The 16638-nt window shown below is 40.3% G+C and overlaps 4 protein-coding genes across 6 annotated transcripts in view; 2 read left to right on the top strand and 2 right to left on the bottom strand.

Moving 5' to 3' along the window:
• The window catches only part of LOC135132538 (uncharacterized), a 34857-nt gene extending 23780 nt beyond the window's left edge, over positions 1–11077 (bottom strand). The window contains exon 1 of the mRNA XM_064060665.1: positions 10955–11077. Coding sequence (XP_063916735.1) covers positions 10955–10957 — 3 coding nt within the window. The 5' untranslated portion in view covers positions 10958–11077. The remainder of the gene's footprint in view (positions 1–10954) is intronic.
• LOC135132542 (hydroxyacyl-coenzyme A dehydrogenase, mitochondrial-like) lies at positions 101–5237 on the top strand. Of its 2 annotated transcripts, none has more exons than XM_064060669.1 (3): positions 101–409; positions 502–1078; positions 4952–5237. In XM_064060669.1, exons 1-3 carry the CDS (start codon positions 296–298, stop codon positions 5197–5199), a joined length of 939 nt encoding a protein of 312 aa, XP_063916739.1. In that variant the 5' UTR covers positions 101–295; the 3' UTR covers positions 5200–5237. The 2 variants fall into 2 exon arrangements, with proteins under 2 accessions (XP_063916739.1, XP_063916740.1); XM_064060670.1 differs by lacking the exon at positions 4952–5237 and adding an exon at positions 1130–1427 and having other exon boundaries at positions 102–409.
• On the top strand, positions 6490–10390 carry LOC135132537 (inositol polyphosphate multikinase-like). Of its 2 annotated transcripts, none has more exons than XM_064060661.1 (5): positions 6490–6642; positions 8560–8817; positions 8866–9164; positions 9211–9346; positions 9421–10390. In XM_064060661.1, the coding sequence occupies exons 2-5, from the start codon at positions 8619–8621 to the stop codon at positions 10071–10073; spliced, it is 1287 nt and encodes a 428-aa protein (XP_063916731.1). In that variant the 5' UTR covers positions 6490–6642; positions 8560–8618; the 3' UTR covers positions 10074–10390. The 2 variants fall into 2 exon arrangements, with proteins under 2 accessions (XP_063916731.1, XP_063916732.1); XM_064060662.1 differs by lacking the exon at positions 6490–6642 and adding an exon at positions 6649–8121.
• Positions 11078–11548: 471 nt separating the features above from the next.
• On the bottom strand, positions 11549–16604 carry LOC135133136 (uncharacterized). Its single transcript, XM_064061418.1, has 4 exons — positions 16289–16604; positions 15866–16133; positions 13484–13691; positions 11549–13430 (listed from the first exon to the last, which is right to left on the bottom strand). Exons 2-4 carry the CDS (start codon positions 16008–16010, stop codon positions 12041–12043), a joined length of 1743 nt encoding a protein of 580 aa, XP_063917488.1. The 5' UTR covers positions 16011–16133; positions 16289–16604; the 3' UTR covers positions 11549–12040.
• Between the last annotated feature and the right edge of the window lie 34 nt (positions 16605–16638).

The following is a 16638-nucleotide window of genomic DNA, read 5'->3' as shown; positions in this document are numbered from 1 at the left end:
TTATTCAGTTTACACAAAAGATAATTTCAAGTATTAAAAATAACACTTGTAGCATGACTTTCTTTTTTCGTTAGTTATACAATAAATAAGATAAAAATACGATTAATAAGTCATACAAAAACATGAGCGATTAGGAGTCGGTGTGCATAGGTTGAAACCTGGACTTTAACCTCCGTGTTTTATGACCTTATTTAAGCGCAATATATCACATTTGCCTTATCATTCTTAGTGGCCTTTAACAGTGCAGTTTGTACTTTTTCAACCGCTCAAACCCACAACACTACCATACTCTACCATGGCTCTACCATTTGTCCTGAAGCGAGGTCTCTCCACATCCTCCGCAATGAACGCAGTAATTAAAAACGTAACCATAGTCGGAGGCGGCTTGATGGGCTCCGGAATCGCCCAAGTGAGTATCAAATAACCCAAATCGTACATCTTCGCCCTTCACCCATCTAAAAATACCACCCACAAACCCTAACCTCACTTTTTACCACCAAGGTAGCAGCTCAAACCGGCCACAACGTCACCCTCGTCGAAGTCAACCCCGACTTGATCAAAAAAGCCGAAGACAACATCGTCAAATCTCTAGCCCGCGTTGCCAAAAAGCAGTTCAAGGATGACCCCGAAGGTGGTAAAAAATTCATCGCGGAGTCCCAAAGCCGCATCAAAGGCACCACCGACATCGCCGAGGCCGTCAAAGACAGCGACCTTGTGGTCGAAGCCATCGTGGAAAACATGGAAATCAAACACAAGTTTTTCAAGACGTTGGACGAAGTGGCCCCCGCTAAGACCATGTTCGCGTCCAACACCAGCTCGCTGTCGATCGGGGAGATCGCGTCGGTGACGAAGAGGAAGGACCGGTTCGGGGGGCTGCATTTCTTCAACCCCGTGCCGGTGATGAAGCTGTTGGAGGTGGTGCGGATTCCCGAGACGTCCGAGGAGACGTACCAGGCGTTCATGGCGTGGGGGAAGGCCATTGGCAAGACTTGCGTCACGTGCAAGGACACGCCTGGGTTCATCGTGAACAGGCTGTTGGTGCCGTATGTGGCGGAGGCGATTCGTATGATGGAAAGAGGTAATTTTGAGGTGATGGTGTGGTCGGGTTTAACGATGTTGTCATTTTAAGGAGACGCTTCTCCTCGCGACATTGACACCGCCATGAAGTTGGGTGCGGGGTACCCGATGGGACCGATTGAATTGTCTGATTATGTGGGGCACGACACTTCCCACTCGATTTTGCAGGGCTGGCACAAGAAATTCCCCGATAATCCGCTTTTCGTGCCAAACGAGTCGGTCGATAAACTTGTGAAAGAGAAGAAGCTGGGGCTTAAGACTGGCGAAGGGTTTTATAAATATACTAAATAAGCTCCAAACTGTATTACTTTATTTTTACACTTTATACAAATAAAAATTTTTACTGTGTAGCTTTTCGTCGTCTGATACTAATGTGGCACGCAGTGGCGTCTACTGATTTTTTTTATCTCACTAAAATTATTTGTCGTAATCGTACTTTTTGATTCGTTAAAAAATAGGCGTCACATGTGGGGACGAACAAAACAATTAATTTAAAACCGGGAACTGTGGACACGACTACACAGAAACATTTGATCCGTTTTGTTGTCTTGGCACCAGTCCCACGAGCAAAAAATAAATATCCTAATTTTACAAAACGTGAATTTTTAAGTAAACTGGAACAAGTGCATTTCCGCCAGAACTAAAAATTATGTCAGCCAAAAATTCCCCAAATTGCTTTATCAAACTCGCGAGTACTTCGTGGCTTGTCAATCTTACAGTGTTCTGGCCATTTTAAGTCAGATCGGTGCTGCTTTCGGCCATATTTGGACACGCCATAGGTTTGCCAGGGAACTGCATTATCAGACTGAGGACCCATTTTCATTTTTCAGTGTTGCAACACAACAAACACATTTAAGGAAACTAAAACGCCCGTGTGAATTTATTATCAGTAACGTCACAAGAATACAATAAACATAACTGACCTTGGAGCACCGTTTCCTAATTCAGCGTTTAGCCGCAGTTCTTATCAAATTTACATAATTGGTGTTGTGAATTTGTAAACTTGAAATCCCGAAAAGCAGAACTTGACCTGAAACGCGCTATTAATGTTGGCAACACATTTAAAATTTCATGGTGGCACACCTGATTGTCAAATTGACATTTACGGCACCAATGCTTGTGATTTTTTTGTCAGGTTGGCAAATTTAATTATTATTAATCTTTGGCATTCATTTTTTCTTAATATACCACGTGTTTCTTTTATTTGATACAACCCCCGAAATTTTTTTATTTAAAAAAAAAAACATAGTTCTTTGACCAAATTTGTATAATTTTAAAAGATCACCTATGTGAATAAATGATATGTGTCAGTTTTTCAAGCTACTAGATTGTCATCAATTAATATGAATTTTGTTAATGAGTTGTTGATGGAAATGAAATTTTAATAAGAGTGTTAATTTTATATTGGAACAGTGGCTATGTAAAAAAAAAAAAAATAATAATTATAAATAAATGATTAACAAAAGTTAATTTTCCAATTTTCTAATAAAAAGAAGTAAAAGTAAAAACCAGAAATCACAACAAATTTTTCGTGTATTTTATTTTTAACTTTTTAAGTATTGATTTTAGAAATATTGGTTGCCTTTAATTTTTAGAAAAAATCAGTCTTTCCATTTATGAAAAAATATACCTAGGGTTCCATAAAAAAAATAAAGTTGATGTCATTTCCAGTTCTACCGGAAGTGATAATATAAATGTGAGGTTGCCATCACATAGATCTTTTAAAATGATACATTTGCTCAAAGAACTACAGGTTTATCTTTAAGAATAAAAAAGTTACAGGGGTTGTATCAAATAAAAGAAACACCCTGTATATAATAGTATTCTTTGCATAACACGATACAAAAAACATGTCTTACATGGTAATTTCTTGTAAAAAAATAATAAGAATTTTGCAATTAAATTCCGCTCCTTTAAAAAAAAATCATCACACTTGAGATAGGGCGGGTGGGCGGGGCTTATTTTTTGCCTTTTTTCTTAATATGTGCAGTCATCTTTTCACAACAAGAAATTTAAAATGTTGTAAGTTTCTTGTTGTGAAAAGATAGACATGTTTATTTAAAAAAAAGGCAAAATGTAGCCCCACCCACCCGCCCTATCTCAAATGTGATGAATTTTTTATTCGCCGTGAATCAAGGGGGTGGAGCTTAACTGCAAAATGTTTATTTCTTTACAAGAAATTAAAAACACGTTTTTGAGTATCGTTTGTTCAAGGATACTATGTATATTAAGAAAAGAAGGCAAAATATAAACCCCGCCCACCCACCCACTCTCAATTGTGATGATTTTTTTTATTCTTAGAAACTTAAGACGTGTTCAAAATGGTAAAAGGAAGTATGGATTTTGCAATTAGGCTCCGCCCCTAGATCTTCTAACGAATGAAAACTTCATTAATATGTTTTTAGATCAGGGCAGGTATAGGTGGGGCTTAATCTTTGGTTTTAATTTTTTCTTAATGTATCTACTATTTTTTGAATAACACAATATTCAAAAACGTCTCTTACTTGGTAATTTTTTATAGAGAAATAATAACGATTTTGCAACTAAATTCCGCTCCCTTGGCTCTCGAGGATTTAAAAAAAAATCATTAGAATTGAGATAGGGTGGGTGGGTGGGTGGGGCTTATATTTTGCCTATCTTCTTAATATACGTAGTCGTCTTTCCAGAACAAGAAACTTAAAAGATGTTTATAGTTTCAAATTCTTGTAGATAAATACGGATCTTGCAATTAAGCCCCGCCCCTCGATTTCACAACGAATGAAAAATTCATCACAATTAAGAATTGAGATTGGGGCGGGTATGGGTGGGGCCTAATTTTTGGCTTTAATTTTTTCTTAATATACGTAGTAGTTTTTAATCAACGTAATACTCAAAAACATGTTTTTAAATTTCCATATAAAAATATGGATTTTGCAGTTAAGCTCCGCCTTCTTGGCTGACGATGAATAAAAAAAATCATTACAATTGAGATCGGGTGGGTGGGCGGGGCTACATTTTGCCTTTTTTTTCTTAAAATGTATAGACTTATTTCGACAACAAGAAACTTAAAACATGCCTAAAATTGACCTTATTTATTTTATTTTGGTTTTGTTATTTTTGACACTGCAGGGATGCTTTATATTTTAATACTATATAATCGAAAAATTTGTCTAGTAGGCCATTAAATTTATTTTTAAATTATGTTGGCATTGGAACACACCGAACAAGGAACGGGTTGGTATTGCCAACTTATTTTTTTTAACATTAAATGTGACTGTTTGCTAGCGGTTTCTTTCTCGATCATACGGAATATGTATTTATGTCGAAAGGATTAAAGTTCTCACCTGATGATACCAAACTGCGCCAGCACATCTCTTGGGGAACTTCTTGTTTTATCGGTAAGACAGCACAGTGAATCTTCTCAATCAAGTCTGTACCTTTGATCAGGCTGTAGACACTAAATTAACATAAGCTTGTTAGAAATGGTTGAAGTTTTAATAAATGATAAACTTCTAATGTAGACTCGCTCTCTCCCCCTTATTTTAGTTTTAGACTCTAAACTTTTTAAACGAACTTTACGTCTGCGCTGTGGCATTATTCTGTTGAACGAATCCAAGCTGTAGCTCTTTTTCGTCTAGCTTTGGCATGGTCAACTTTGATTATTATTTTTTCGATCTTTGTAGTATTAGGATATTTTTTTTACTAACGTTACTAATTCTACAGTGCATTCCTTCATGCTCTAATTATTATTAATCAATTACATTAATAATGCATATTGTTTCTACTATAGATGAACAAATGGTAACTCTTTAATTTATATACCTACAGGGTGTAGCAAAATATAAGTTTCCATTTGTTCCTATAACTCACAATTAATTCTGCTCTATGCTCACAGGTGACGCTTCCCCTCGCGACATCGACACCGCCATGAAGTTGGGCGCTGGCTACCCAATGGGGCCAATAGAACTGGCGGATTACAGTGGCCATGACACCAATGGTGCAGTAATGGAAGGCTGGCACAAGAAATTCCCCGATAACCCCCTTTTCGAACCCAACGAATCCGTGCGGAAACTCGTCCAAGAGAATAAACTTGGCGTAAAAACAGGCGAAGGTTTCTACAAGTACACAACCAACAAACTCTAAACTTGTAAAAAATTCAAAAAATACAAAAACACACTGTATATCGAGTATCAATATTTCGCTTCCTCGCAGGTTATTGATTGCGGCGCGGACCTGATCAACCACAATACCCCGAAATAGCCCTGGCAGGCATCGAAGGCTCAATTACAAGTGTCATTCATACCGCTCTATTTATACCCCAAGTGATTTATTTTATTTCAAAGGTCTCCGCATGTTGTACACCATAAACTCCGTTTGAAATCGGATTTTATTATCTACATTGTCGCTATAAAAACACGCTTAAAACCGAAGGACGCTTTAAAAATACCCCCCTTCAACGTGGGAACAAGATTTAAATTCGGCCGCACCGCTGATTGATCGTTTTTGTAGCGCGATTTTCGCATTTCCTTGCACAAACAAACTCTTGTTCCGCTTACAACAATTAGCGCGTGGGCGTGAAGAGGAAAACATTTCCGCGAAGATTCACGTCAATGATTCGTCAATAAGTAAACAGCCGCATCCTGTTTTCGGAGGAAAAGAGATAAGGTGGAGCGATCTATTTTCGTTAGTTTCGTGGCTGAAGTGGATGGGGTTCCCGGAGTTGGGTTGGCGACACTGCGGGTGGCAACACAATTGACACCAATAAAGCCGGATCAGATCGAGCGTTGTTTACACATTTTCTTAATTTGTTTATTTATATTAAGTTAAGTGTCGCGGCTAGAAATAAGTCGGACTCAATAAATCGATAAAGTCAGCAACCGATTTCTGACTAGGGGTGAGAAGCGGCATTTCGTCAAAATAAAGTTTTATTGGGTTGGCACCAGCCAGGACGCTTTATATCAACAGGTTGTAAATATGTTACACATGATTATTCAAAAAGAGTGGGTTTCACATAAAAAAAGTGATTTGTGTCTGGGAGAAATGATGCTTCCTGTATGAATATAATTTTTTATTATTTTGTTTTGTCGGTCTTCCGTGTTAAAAATTAAATTAGCCAAACTTGCACAGGTTGCGCCTGATTGTATTGGTCAATCAAAACCAGCGTCACAGCCACCCAATTACAATTGCAAAATCTCGTAAACATTTTCATTCAAATAAATTAATGTCCGGCACGTGGCTATAAACTTGTTTGCATTCAACAAATCAAAAGCGTATTCGGCATTTCTGGAATCGTAAAAAAGCGCTAAACGTCTCGTGGTAAATTCCGCGAATGTAATAATTCGCACCAAAAAAAGGGCATCTCTTTTACTTACGTCTGTGATCCGTGTCGGTCTGCGCATGCGCTGCCAAGTCTATAAATCCAATCCCCCTGTCGCATTTTCGCAAACATCGCAGTGTCAGTGGTGTGTTCGCATGACAGTTCAAAATCCTCATTCCAACTGTTCTTTTTGTAAAATGAACAACGTGCAGTGTTCAGTGTGTAAATTCGGTTATAAATTACGCAAGTTCTGGTTCGAAGTCGAATAGGTATTGTTGGGTTTTAGCACTTCCATCACCTAACCACAACCTCGTCTCGCGGTTATTTACGATCGAAAAATCACAAGGAACGTGCAATAAGGTGTTGGATTACGACAGCCTGCTGGGGTTATATTTGAAGAAAGTGATTCACGCACTCATGTTTAATTCATTTCTTTTCTTTATTTCCAAGTGTTATTTCTGCGAGATGGAAAGGTCATCGCCTGACATTGAGACTTCGAGTAATTGGGATTTTCGCCGGGGCTTTGACCTTTCGAAATAATGCAAATAACTGCACTTTATCAAATCGAAACACGGAGCGGTTTATCAACAAAAATGCCTGCTTATTAGAGCGGAGTTCGCATAATTGCGGTGAAATTTCTATAATTAATCGAAAAATTACGCGGTGGTTAAAATTCGAAGATAAGAAGAGATAACTCGGAGTGTGGGAAAGTTAGAAAGTGTGAGAGGGAACACTTACATTGTTGAGGGATTTTTGCAATTGGGTGACCTCTGGACCATTTTGCAACTGTCACCCATTATGGACCAATAGAGAAAAGTGGAGCATCGAGGCATTATTACAACCTTGTGACGTACATACAATTGGGTTTATTGCTGCTATACGGGTCATCATTTTTGCCGGAGTGCAACTAGTATACAGGGTGACTCATAAATCACACTAATTTAGTTGATTTTATGCGACAACATGTGTCCGTCATTATCTAAATAAAGAAAAAACAAGCGATTATTATGATAAATAATACGCTTCATTGATTTTATGGGCTTGTTATGATGCAGGAAATATGGTTGGATTTTTATCAATAAAAATAGATTCGTCTATTACGCAGCCAATTCCTGGTGTAAGATTTTGACTGGTTTCATCACCACGTGACAAAACGGCACTTTTAAATAAATTTGTAAAAAAAGAAAAATCAGTGGGGAATAAATTTAATTATGTTTTCGTCTTGGACTCGTCGCTTTGTATCCGACGACATTAGCTTTAATTCAATTATTTTGTTGGCTTGATTTCTACTGTATTTTGCCGCTCGTGGGTGGCAAATATAATTCAAATTAAGTAGCGACGTTGGATTTTAAATCCAGGCGCGCAATGTCACCTTTGGAACTAACGACAGCTCAAATTCAATGTGATAATATACAGGGTGTGGCTGCAATAATGGTCGAGATATTTGCCACAAAGCAGTTTCAAACACCCGCTATAGTGGCGCCTGAAACGTTAAATATAACAAAACGCTGTTTTCGACTTATCCTTTATTAAATTTATTACTTGAGAATGCTCCCACAAATGTTTTTTTTTTGTTAGTAAAGCGCCAAGGTGAAATTTTTTAGTGTCGATGTGGGTGCCAAAACGTATTGTACTAGGTTTAAAACGCGATGAAATTGCAGTGGATGCTCAGTACAGCAAGTAGCAGCCACAAATACTGACCTTTTGATTTTATTTTTACCCATTTAATTCCTGCAGCTTTTGTCACAGTAAGCATTGCGTTTTATCACTGTAAATGCGTGTAATCCATTAGTATTTAATTAGTTGTCACTGTATTTATTTTGTCCTGAAAACTCAACTTACTGATAAAAATAAAGACAAAAATTAAGCAAATCGGACGTGATGTCCGTAGTACGTGCCTTCCTTATCTCCGGATCGTGTCACATAAATAAAGAAAAATTATGTGCAATAAGTCAAGACAAATCAATTTTTAAGCCCCCAGATAACTAATTCTCTAATCCTAACTCTGCATTGTCACTCTTCAAAATCCTCTACATGTTTGCGTTTTCCTCGTAATCCAATTCCATCGATCGACTTAATCACTTCCCCTAATTGGAATACGTTGTTCGCTTTTCTTGCATAATAAAAACGCGGATTAAATGCATAAGCGTCGTTTTTATCATCGATATTTTATGGTTCGGTTTTAGACAATCCAGATAAGAGCTCGCCGGGATTAAACAATAAAACAAAATAATCGAGGGATAAAATGGGAAAATCAGAAGTCGTACCTATGCCAATCCACAGACAAGACAGTTTGTATGCCGCATGCAAAGGTGCCTTTAATACCGTCGTTCACACGGTCGACGAAGAACAAGACGAAGACGAAGACGACTTCGGAATACCGGACAACATGCAACTGTTCACCAACCAAGTGGCCGGTCACACGAACGACGGCAAATCATACGGTAAAGCCCCGCCTCGTCACGTCCCCCAACTAACCCCTAAACCCAAAGGTATGATCAAGCACAACGGTACCATCTTGAAACCCATCACCAAACAGAAATGCGGCGAAAGAGAGATCGACTTCTACGAGGAGATTAACAGCGCGACGGACAAAACGCGGAGCGAGCTGAGGGATTTCGTACCGAAGTACTACGGTAAAGTCACGGTGCCGATAAAAGGGAACGACGTGGACTGCATAGTACTGGAAGATCTGACGCGGTACTACAAAGAGCCGTGCGTTATAGACATCAAGATCGGGAGGAGGACGTGGGACCCGACGGCGTCGTACGACAAGATCGTCAACGAGGAGGTGAGTAGCGCGATTGGTGGTACCGAATGAGTGCGCTGCGTTTCAGGCCAAGTACCAAGAGTCGAAGCGAGATTTGGCGTTCTGCATTCCCGGATTTCAAGTTTACAAAATCCACAACAACCAATTATGCAAATTTGATAAGAACTATGGCAAGACGCTGAATAAGGAAACGGTGCCTCAAGGTTAGTTGCGTTTATTGGATTCTTGTGATAATGTGGCGTTTTAGTTTGAGAATGTGTTGTTGGTTGTGTTGCAGCACTGAAGATGTTTCTAAACGCCGAGACGGTCTGCTGTCGCAGTCTGATAGTGCAATTTCTGGCGAGTTTATGGCGGATTCAGATGTGGGCGCGCAAGCAACGTTACTACCATTTCTACTCGTCGTCGCTGTTGTTGGTTTACGACGCGCGACGATTGAGAGAACTGCTCAAAACCGACGACGACGTTAAACCCACGTTGAAACTACAGCGCTCGACGAGTTTATACAGACCGTTGAGTTTGGCGGTGCTCAACAACGAGAAGATCTCTACGGGGTTCAGCGGCCAGTTGACCAATCAAGGGCCGATTTTGAGAACGCCTACTTCTCCGACTAAACTGAAGCAGTTCAACGATTTGGTGCAAACCAACAACAACAACAGTAACAACGTGTGGCAGAAGTCGATCAGGACGTTGAAACGCACCCATTCCTTCCAGAACGACTACGATAAAGACATGCAGAGCAAAAGGCAGGATTATACTTACATTTTGGATGAGTTGTGTACCGAGCAGAAGTCAGAATTGTGGGCTACGGTTAAAATGATCGATTTTGCGCATGCGTTCATGGCGGAACATCATGAAGTCGACAAGAATTATTTAGAGGGAATTGATAATTTGATCAAGTTGTTCGAGGAGTTTCTGGTTGATAGCGAGTAGGGACAACGAAATTTTTTTTTTGGGCGGGAATGCACGTGTTCCAGTTTACTTAAAGTGTTCTGTTTTGTAAAATTAGGGTATTTATTTTTTGCCGGTGGGATTGATGCCAAGACAATCAGGAGTAAGGGTCGTAAATGTAGTAAACGCCCACTTTCCGGTTTTAAATTAATTTTTTTTCGTAATTTATTGTTGATTGGAAACATCACTATTGTGATATTTTTTTCCTTCTCGCATTGACTTTTGATGTTTAAGGTTGCAGTAACCTGTTATTGAGATGTAATTAGGTTTTGTATTCAATAAATTTTTCTATGCAGGTTTGCACTATTTTTATTAAGGAAGAGTCCCAATCTACAAAAAACAATCCATTTCTCAGAATATGCTTAACTTCGACTGTTTATGTTTATACTTGGACCGAATTCGACTACTAGCACAAACATTAGTGAGGTCCGATAATCCAATACAAACGAAAAAACTTTGACTAGTGATTTAAAATGTTTACGATAACGTAAAAAGTTTCAAAGTTAAATTGCAAGATGTTGTGATTTTGATCTTTTTCTCCAAAAATCTGGATGTCTAGGATAAAAATTCAACAAGGGTTCATAAACCACACATGCAGGAGTATCTTATTTTATAAGATTTAAATAATATTTACTACTGTAAATTTTGGAGATGACGTCAACAAATTGTTGGTGGGGATGATTAGCCAAATTTTGATCATCTCCACGATATTCGTAATACACCATAAAATTTAACAACTGGAGTAGTTTCGGAGATTATCTGTAGACTGTTTTGGGGCCCACGGAGAAATTTCCCGGTGTTCCGCCAGCACAATCCGACACTGCGGTCAAGTGAAGATATTCTAGGAACTAACATTTTCTTACCATGTGATTCTCTAGTTGGACCTTTGGAGCTCCGGGCAGCCGGATAAGTTTAGATTAGACACTACTGGGGGGCGTAAGACTTTCTTCAGCTTCACATATTTCTAACAATAACAATAATTGCGACAATTGAAACTTCAAATGTTAGTTTGACATTTGTCATACCAACCACAACCAAATTCCCCAAAATAAAAAAAATACAATTTTTGTTTTAAAATGCAAACAATATGCGAAGTCGAAAGAAATAGCTTAAAATACGCATGTCATAAGGCATTTTAGGGTACTCATCCCTTAGAAAACTCGTGTGACGCTTCGTTTTCTAATATTGGAATTATCAGTGATGAACGTGATATCTCACTCCTCGACCTTGACGGAGTCAATCTTGTCTTGCGCAGGGAGCCTGCGCAATTTATTTTGTCTGGTAAATTTAAATGTATAAGGTTAAAAATTTTCGTTTCATAACTCATTTGACGGTTCGTTCTCCAATTTTGGAATTCATGCTCTAAACAAGATTATTTTCGAAGAATATTAATCGTTTATAGGTTCACCATATATAGGAACGGAAAATGGTAGGACATGCCACTCAAACGCTTCGTGTTAGTTACGAAGTGGGGTTATATTTTACAGAAAATATTTACAACGATTAAAAATATTAACACAGTATAATCACAAAGTATACATAACGAATTTTTTTCGGTTTTGTGTTATTAACTTTTTAGGACGGTCCAAACATTACTGTAGGAACATTTGAACTTTTTCATATGCAAGAATAAAAATATCATTCCCTAAGTTAGACCATAGACTAAGAAACGAAGAAGAAAAACTCAAATCAACGATTAAAAATAAAACCTCGTGACAATATATAATCGCAGCCACAATCCCGTGCAAATCACAAAGAAAAAACCTCGAAAGCGGCTGGCCACTGTGTGCTGTATTATATAGCCGCTAGCTCGTTTTACATCCCTAACCAGAAAGAAATACACGTAACTCTAGCACGCAAAAGTGAAGCAAAAGGTAAACGGTATATTTCGCTGAATCGACAATACAGCAGAAGAAAAAAATAATAAAATAAATAAATCCAGGCACTCTTTAGATTCGGTTAATCTTGTCGGCAGTAACTAACGGGTTCTGGTGCTCGAGAATCCTCCTTCCTTCGCTCTTGTAGTCGTAGCTGCAGCGGTGCACCTCCGAGTACCTGTGCTGCGAGCAGAAGATCTTGCCGCAGCGGCAATTATAAATGTTCGTGATATTCAGGCGCTTATTACACTCGCTACACCTAGACTTCTTCTTTATCACAGGAGGCAAAGCTTCGCTCTTCCCCTTCTCGCCCAGCAGATCCGTCGCACACCCTAAATTGTAATAACCGTAAAGTTCGTCTATACTCTCGTCGTGACCCGACAATATACTCTCACTCAGGCTCTTCTGCTCGTCGTTCTTCAGTCTTTGGATGCTCGAGCATCCGAAACTCTTGATCTCGGGGAGCTTCTCCTCCGTCTTGCTGCCGCGCCCGTACAGCGGCGACCGGTAGTAGTCCCTCGGCGTCCGGTAGATGTCGCACAGATCGCGCTCCTTGGGCGCGTACTGCGGCGGGATGGCGCTCGGCGAACTCACGAACTGGTGGAAGAAGTTCCCGGAGCAGACCTCCCCGTAGTCGTACTCTCCTATCTCCTGCTTGGGGGCCTTGTCCTCGTAGTAGTCCACGCTCTGTCGCCGCTTCAGCAGCCCGAACTTGCAAGTGGCGCTGTGCTTGAGGCGCTCGGACGCCGGCTCGTGTATCTCCCACAGATCCTGCGCGTTCTCCTCCAGCTCGATGCTGTCGGTGCTCTTCGGCCTCTCCACCCCCTCCGACAGCACGAGCCGCGTCAAGTGCACCGTGTTCCCCTTCGGAACCGCCAGCGGAAGACACAAATCCGACTCCTTCGACGTGCCTTCGCCGCTCCTCAAGTCCCTCGTCTTCTTGTGTATCCTCGCGTAGCTCTGCTTCGTGTGCGAGAACGCCCCCTTGCTCTCGCTGTACAGGCTCTTCCCGAACCCCTTCCGCGTCTTTATCCGATGTTTGTCCTTCAGCGCAACCTCCTCGCTCTCGCTGTGACTCTCCTCCTCCACGCTCTTCTCGAAAATCGTCAAATCCACGTTCTCCAAGATGTCGTTCCCGCACTCCGTCAACAACTTGTAGCCCATCTTCTCGCCTTCCTTCTTGCTGTTCTTCATCTGCCGCTTCAAGTTGACGTCCTCCATCTTCTTCCTCAGGGTCGATATCTTCGCCATCATGTCCGTGTCTTCCACCAGCTTCTCGAACATTGCCGTCTGGATTTCCTTCCGGTTCGGTTTGCTGGGGGGAGATATGGGTTTCTCGCTGTACGGCGAGTACGAACCGTCCTCGTTCTCGATCACTCGGAGAAGGTTTAAAATGTCGCCCTCTTTGAATACTAGCACGGATACTTTGGAGCCCGGGGCTAGTTTGTCGCCGATTTCGTCCCTGGAAAAAAACGAACAATGAGTGGGGGTTGGGGGTGTGCAGGTTCAAGTGACCTTGTGTTCTCGAGGAGTTCTTTCAGTTCTTTGAGCATCATGTGGTGTTCGCAGCTGACCGACAAGCGACGGGTTGAAATAGGACCGCCTTTCATCGCTATCACTAGTTTGATTATCGAACCGTTTTTGATGCCTGCATCGCACAGACGACGCGAATCCTTCAATTCTTTTGATTGGAATATGAGGTTCTGTTGGTGGATTGGAATACCTACGGGAGAAAAAAGGGTCAAGGACGGGCGACTTGGGATCTGCAGAATCTCGACAACGGTGCAATTTATATTTTCAAGATTGGTAGTCATTACAAATGTCATTGTCAAATAACAAGTGAAATAAACGTCAAAAAACTATGTTGAAAATGACTTTCATGGCTACCAACAAGTTTAGATTTTGACAGTGCTGACCCAAACGTATATAGGATCCATACATTGTTAATAAGAATTTATTGTGAAAATGTAAACTTCACATGTCACAATCTGTCATTGTCGTACCAACCGCGAAAAATTCCCCAAATTTAAAAATTCCATTTTTTATTTTAAATGAAGCTCGTTTTCTTATTTCGGGGTTCGTACTCCAAAATAACGTCTTATGAAAGTTGTTTTTAATAAAAGCGCCCCACCCCTCGGACTAGTCCAATATTTTAGCCTACACTTAACTTGTCAAAATTTTGACACTTTAGCCTCTACATGAAATATCAAAATAGATTGACACTAGTGACAGATGCAATAAATAACCCAAAGTCGTCCAAAATTAATCCTAAAACGAGAAAATAACAAAGTTAGGTATTTTCCCAGACATATGGAATTACAACAGTGTTTGAGATTTTTTTTGTCATGTTGGCAATGTATCTAAAAATTGTTTTCGAATTGACATTTGACACTAAGGCAGTAGCTAAAGTCCCTATATTTAGTAAGGTCTGCGCATAGTGGTAGACAGGGAATACCAAGGGAGACTGTGAACTGTGACGTCAGAGTAGGGGCTCGATATGACATGAGTTTGTTTATTTGTGTTTGAACCTGCTAATTTAATACGTTGTTTCACACTTTGGACACTTCTAATGCAGTGGGAAAAAAAGTAACTAGATTCAAAATTTAAAGCGTAGGAGGTACTTTCTACGTCATCAACATGGCGCTATCAAACTTCTGTGAACTGTAAAATAACGTAAGGTATTTTATTTTATTTCCTTGTTTAAACTTCAAATTGATAATTCGTGACAAGCAGCTGTCAAACTTTGTATTGCCAACCTTTGCTATATATTCAGGTTTTTTCCTTAAATTGAATTCAAAAAGTCGGGGATTTTTTATTTTAGAATAAATTATAGTTCAACTGGAGCTTTGTTTGATTTTTTTTATTAAGTATTAATCCATCAATTTAATACAAAACTTGTCATTTTTGGTGTCAATTTGATGACACAAACAAAACAAATTCGGCCGAAGAGTAGGTCGTAACTTGACTTACAAAAATGAAGCCAAAACGCTAGTCACAACACAAGTTGTATCTTCCAAGAGACGACCTACGTAATTTGGTGACGTGGCGAAAACTAGACGAGATAAAAAAAAATCATCCGGTATAACAGATGAGCAACATAATTAGTGATCGCAGTTGGCTCTTTTGTATCGATCAAGCATAGACTCAAAATTTTGTTTCCAAAACCTTCTGTGATCACGAATTACGTTGTATGAACAGCAATTGTCAAGTAGTGGAAGCGACAAACTCTGAACACTCTGTATATGGTGAAACTTGTTGATTAAAAAAACGGTGGCGCCACTGTGCACTTCAATGTCAAGTATCAGGGCAATGAGCTACGTCAACGAAAATAGCAACCAAAGTCGGCAAATATTGAATGTCATTTCTAACAACAATAAATATTTTGACGTCATACGTCCATCATTTTCGGTAAATTGTTCCACGAATCGTAAACCTGCCCAAGGTATGACTACAATCGCCTCTGAGAAATGACGTCACGTCAAAATGGTGCAATTATGGTTTTTAATTTAATCGATTTCGACGACCATTTCGTCGATTTTTTCGTTCGAAGACGCGCCAATTTGTCGATATAATTAGAAAATGGGCCGCTTTCGGAATGACTTAATAAAGACCACACCTTAACGACATTCCCGACGCATCCGTCCATCTCCATGCCTTGCATAAAACATGAGTCGTTATCGAGATTTTGCAAAACGAAGCAGTTCTAGCAACTACGAGCTACGCATATCGACGCCTTCCATTGCCAAATGCAAGATAAAGGTCCATTATCATATCGCGAATAAAAACCGTCCGCGTTCCACCAAACCGGTGGTTTTCTTCGCTATCGCCACCCCGAAAATACCCGCTATCAACCGGACCTCTATCTTTCACCTTGACACCCGAAGGCCGTCCCCAAACCTTCGACTCGCTGAATCCGCTGCTTGATCTCCCGAATGGTATCGGTGGCCGAAACTCGCATGTCGAACGATGTGCCCATGAGGGTGTCGATTTGTATTTCCATGTTGGGTTCGTCGAAACAGTCAGAAAACCCATCCTCGGACATTTTAAATAATTTTCAAACGTTGACAGTTGACAGACAAAGTCACTTTGATTATTTAAACAAATTACTGCGGGGGCAGGTCGCGGAGTCGCATCGCAACCGACGACGTCTGGGCCAATTAAACACCTACAAAAGCGAAATTGCGTGTCACAAATGAATTAATTAAGGCTGCTTGACGGGACGGTAGCTGGCATGTGATATTTCACGGATTTGTTTTCGCCGCGCTACCTCTGTCTAATTTTAGTTCTAGCGGGCTATTTTTAAGCGGGCGTCTTTCTTACCGCGTTACGACATGCTGGAGCCGCAAGAACGACGTTCGAGACACGAAAATGACGAAACTGAAGAGGTTCCACACGAAGTGACACAACTCACTCGGACGATTACCAACTTTGACGGAGCACTTCTTGCGGGTTTGCGCACGACGATGGGCAGTCTGGGGGCGCGGAGGCGCTTATAGACACGAACACAATGGAATTTTGCCCCACAAACGGCGGAATTGTTTATGTAACTAAAAAATTAACGCAAACATACGTAACGATTCTAAAATTAGTGTTGGCAATGATTCACCAGCTGTCAACGGGGCGGTCACGTGACGGGAATCGCTGCCAACGCTGCAACCACAGACACGAAA

The sequence above is a fragment of the Zophobas morio genome, unplaced genomic scaffold (genome assembly GCF_036711695.1).
Source record: "Zophobas morio isolate AGI-343-1 ecotype UQ-CSIRO unplaced genomic scaffold, CSIRO_AGI_Zmor_V1 ptg000021l, whole genome shotgun sequence".
NCBI lineage: Eukaryota > Metazoa > Arthropoda > Insecta > Coleoptera > Tenebrionidae > Zophobas > Zophobas morio.
The sequence above is the reverse complement of the archived record's forward strand: the minus strand, read 5'-3'. Positions and strand labels throughout refer to the sequence as shown.

Bases quoted from the DNA above. Each gene is read 5' to 3' on its own strand.
- LOC135133136 (XM_064061418.1), bottom strand. From the start codon at position 16,010: ATGTCCGAGGATGGGTTTTCTGACTGTTTCGACGAACCCAACATGGAA. The intron at 13,692-15,865 runs GTTTGGGGACGG...TTTCTCCCGTAG, and splicing joins GCGGATTCAGCGAGTCGAAG to GTATTCCAATCCACCAACAG. The intron at 13,431-13,483 runs GTCACTTGAACC...GTTTTTTTCCAG, and splicing joins GAACTCCTCGAGAACACAAG to GGACGAAATCGGCGACAAAC.
- LOC135132537 (XM_064060661.1), top strand. From the start codon at position 8,619: ATGGGAAAATCAGAAGTCGTACCTATGCCAATCCACAGACAAGACAGT. The intron at 9,165-9,210 runs GTGAGTAGCGCG...GCTGCGTTTCAG, and splicing joins ACAAGATCGTCAACGAGGAG to GCCAAGTACCAAGAGTCGAA. The intron at 9,347-9,420 runs GTTAGTTGCGTT...GTTGTGTTGCAG, and splicing joins TAAGGAAACGGTGCCTCAAG to CACTGAAGATGTTTCTAAAC.
- LOC135132542 (XM_064060669.1), top strand. From the start codon at position 296: ATGGCTCTACCATTTGTCCTGAAGCGAGGTCTCTCCACATCCTCCGCA. The intron at 410-501 runs GTGAGTATCAAA...TTTACCACCAAG, and splicing joins TGGGCTCCGGAATCGCCCAA to GTAGCAGCTCAAACCGGCCA. The intron at 1,079-4,951 runs GTAATTTTGAGG...CTATGCTCACAG, and splicing joins GATTCGTATGATGGAAAGAG to GTGACGCTTCCCCTCGCGAC.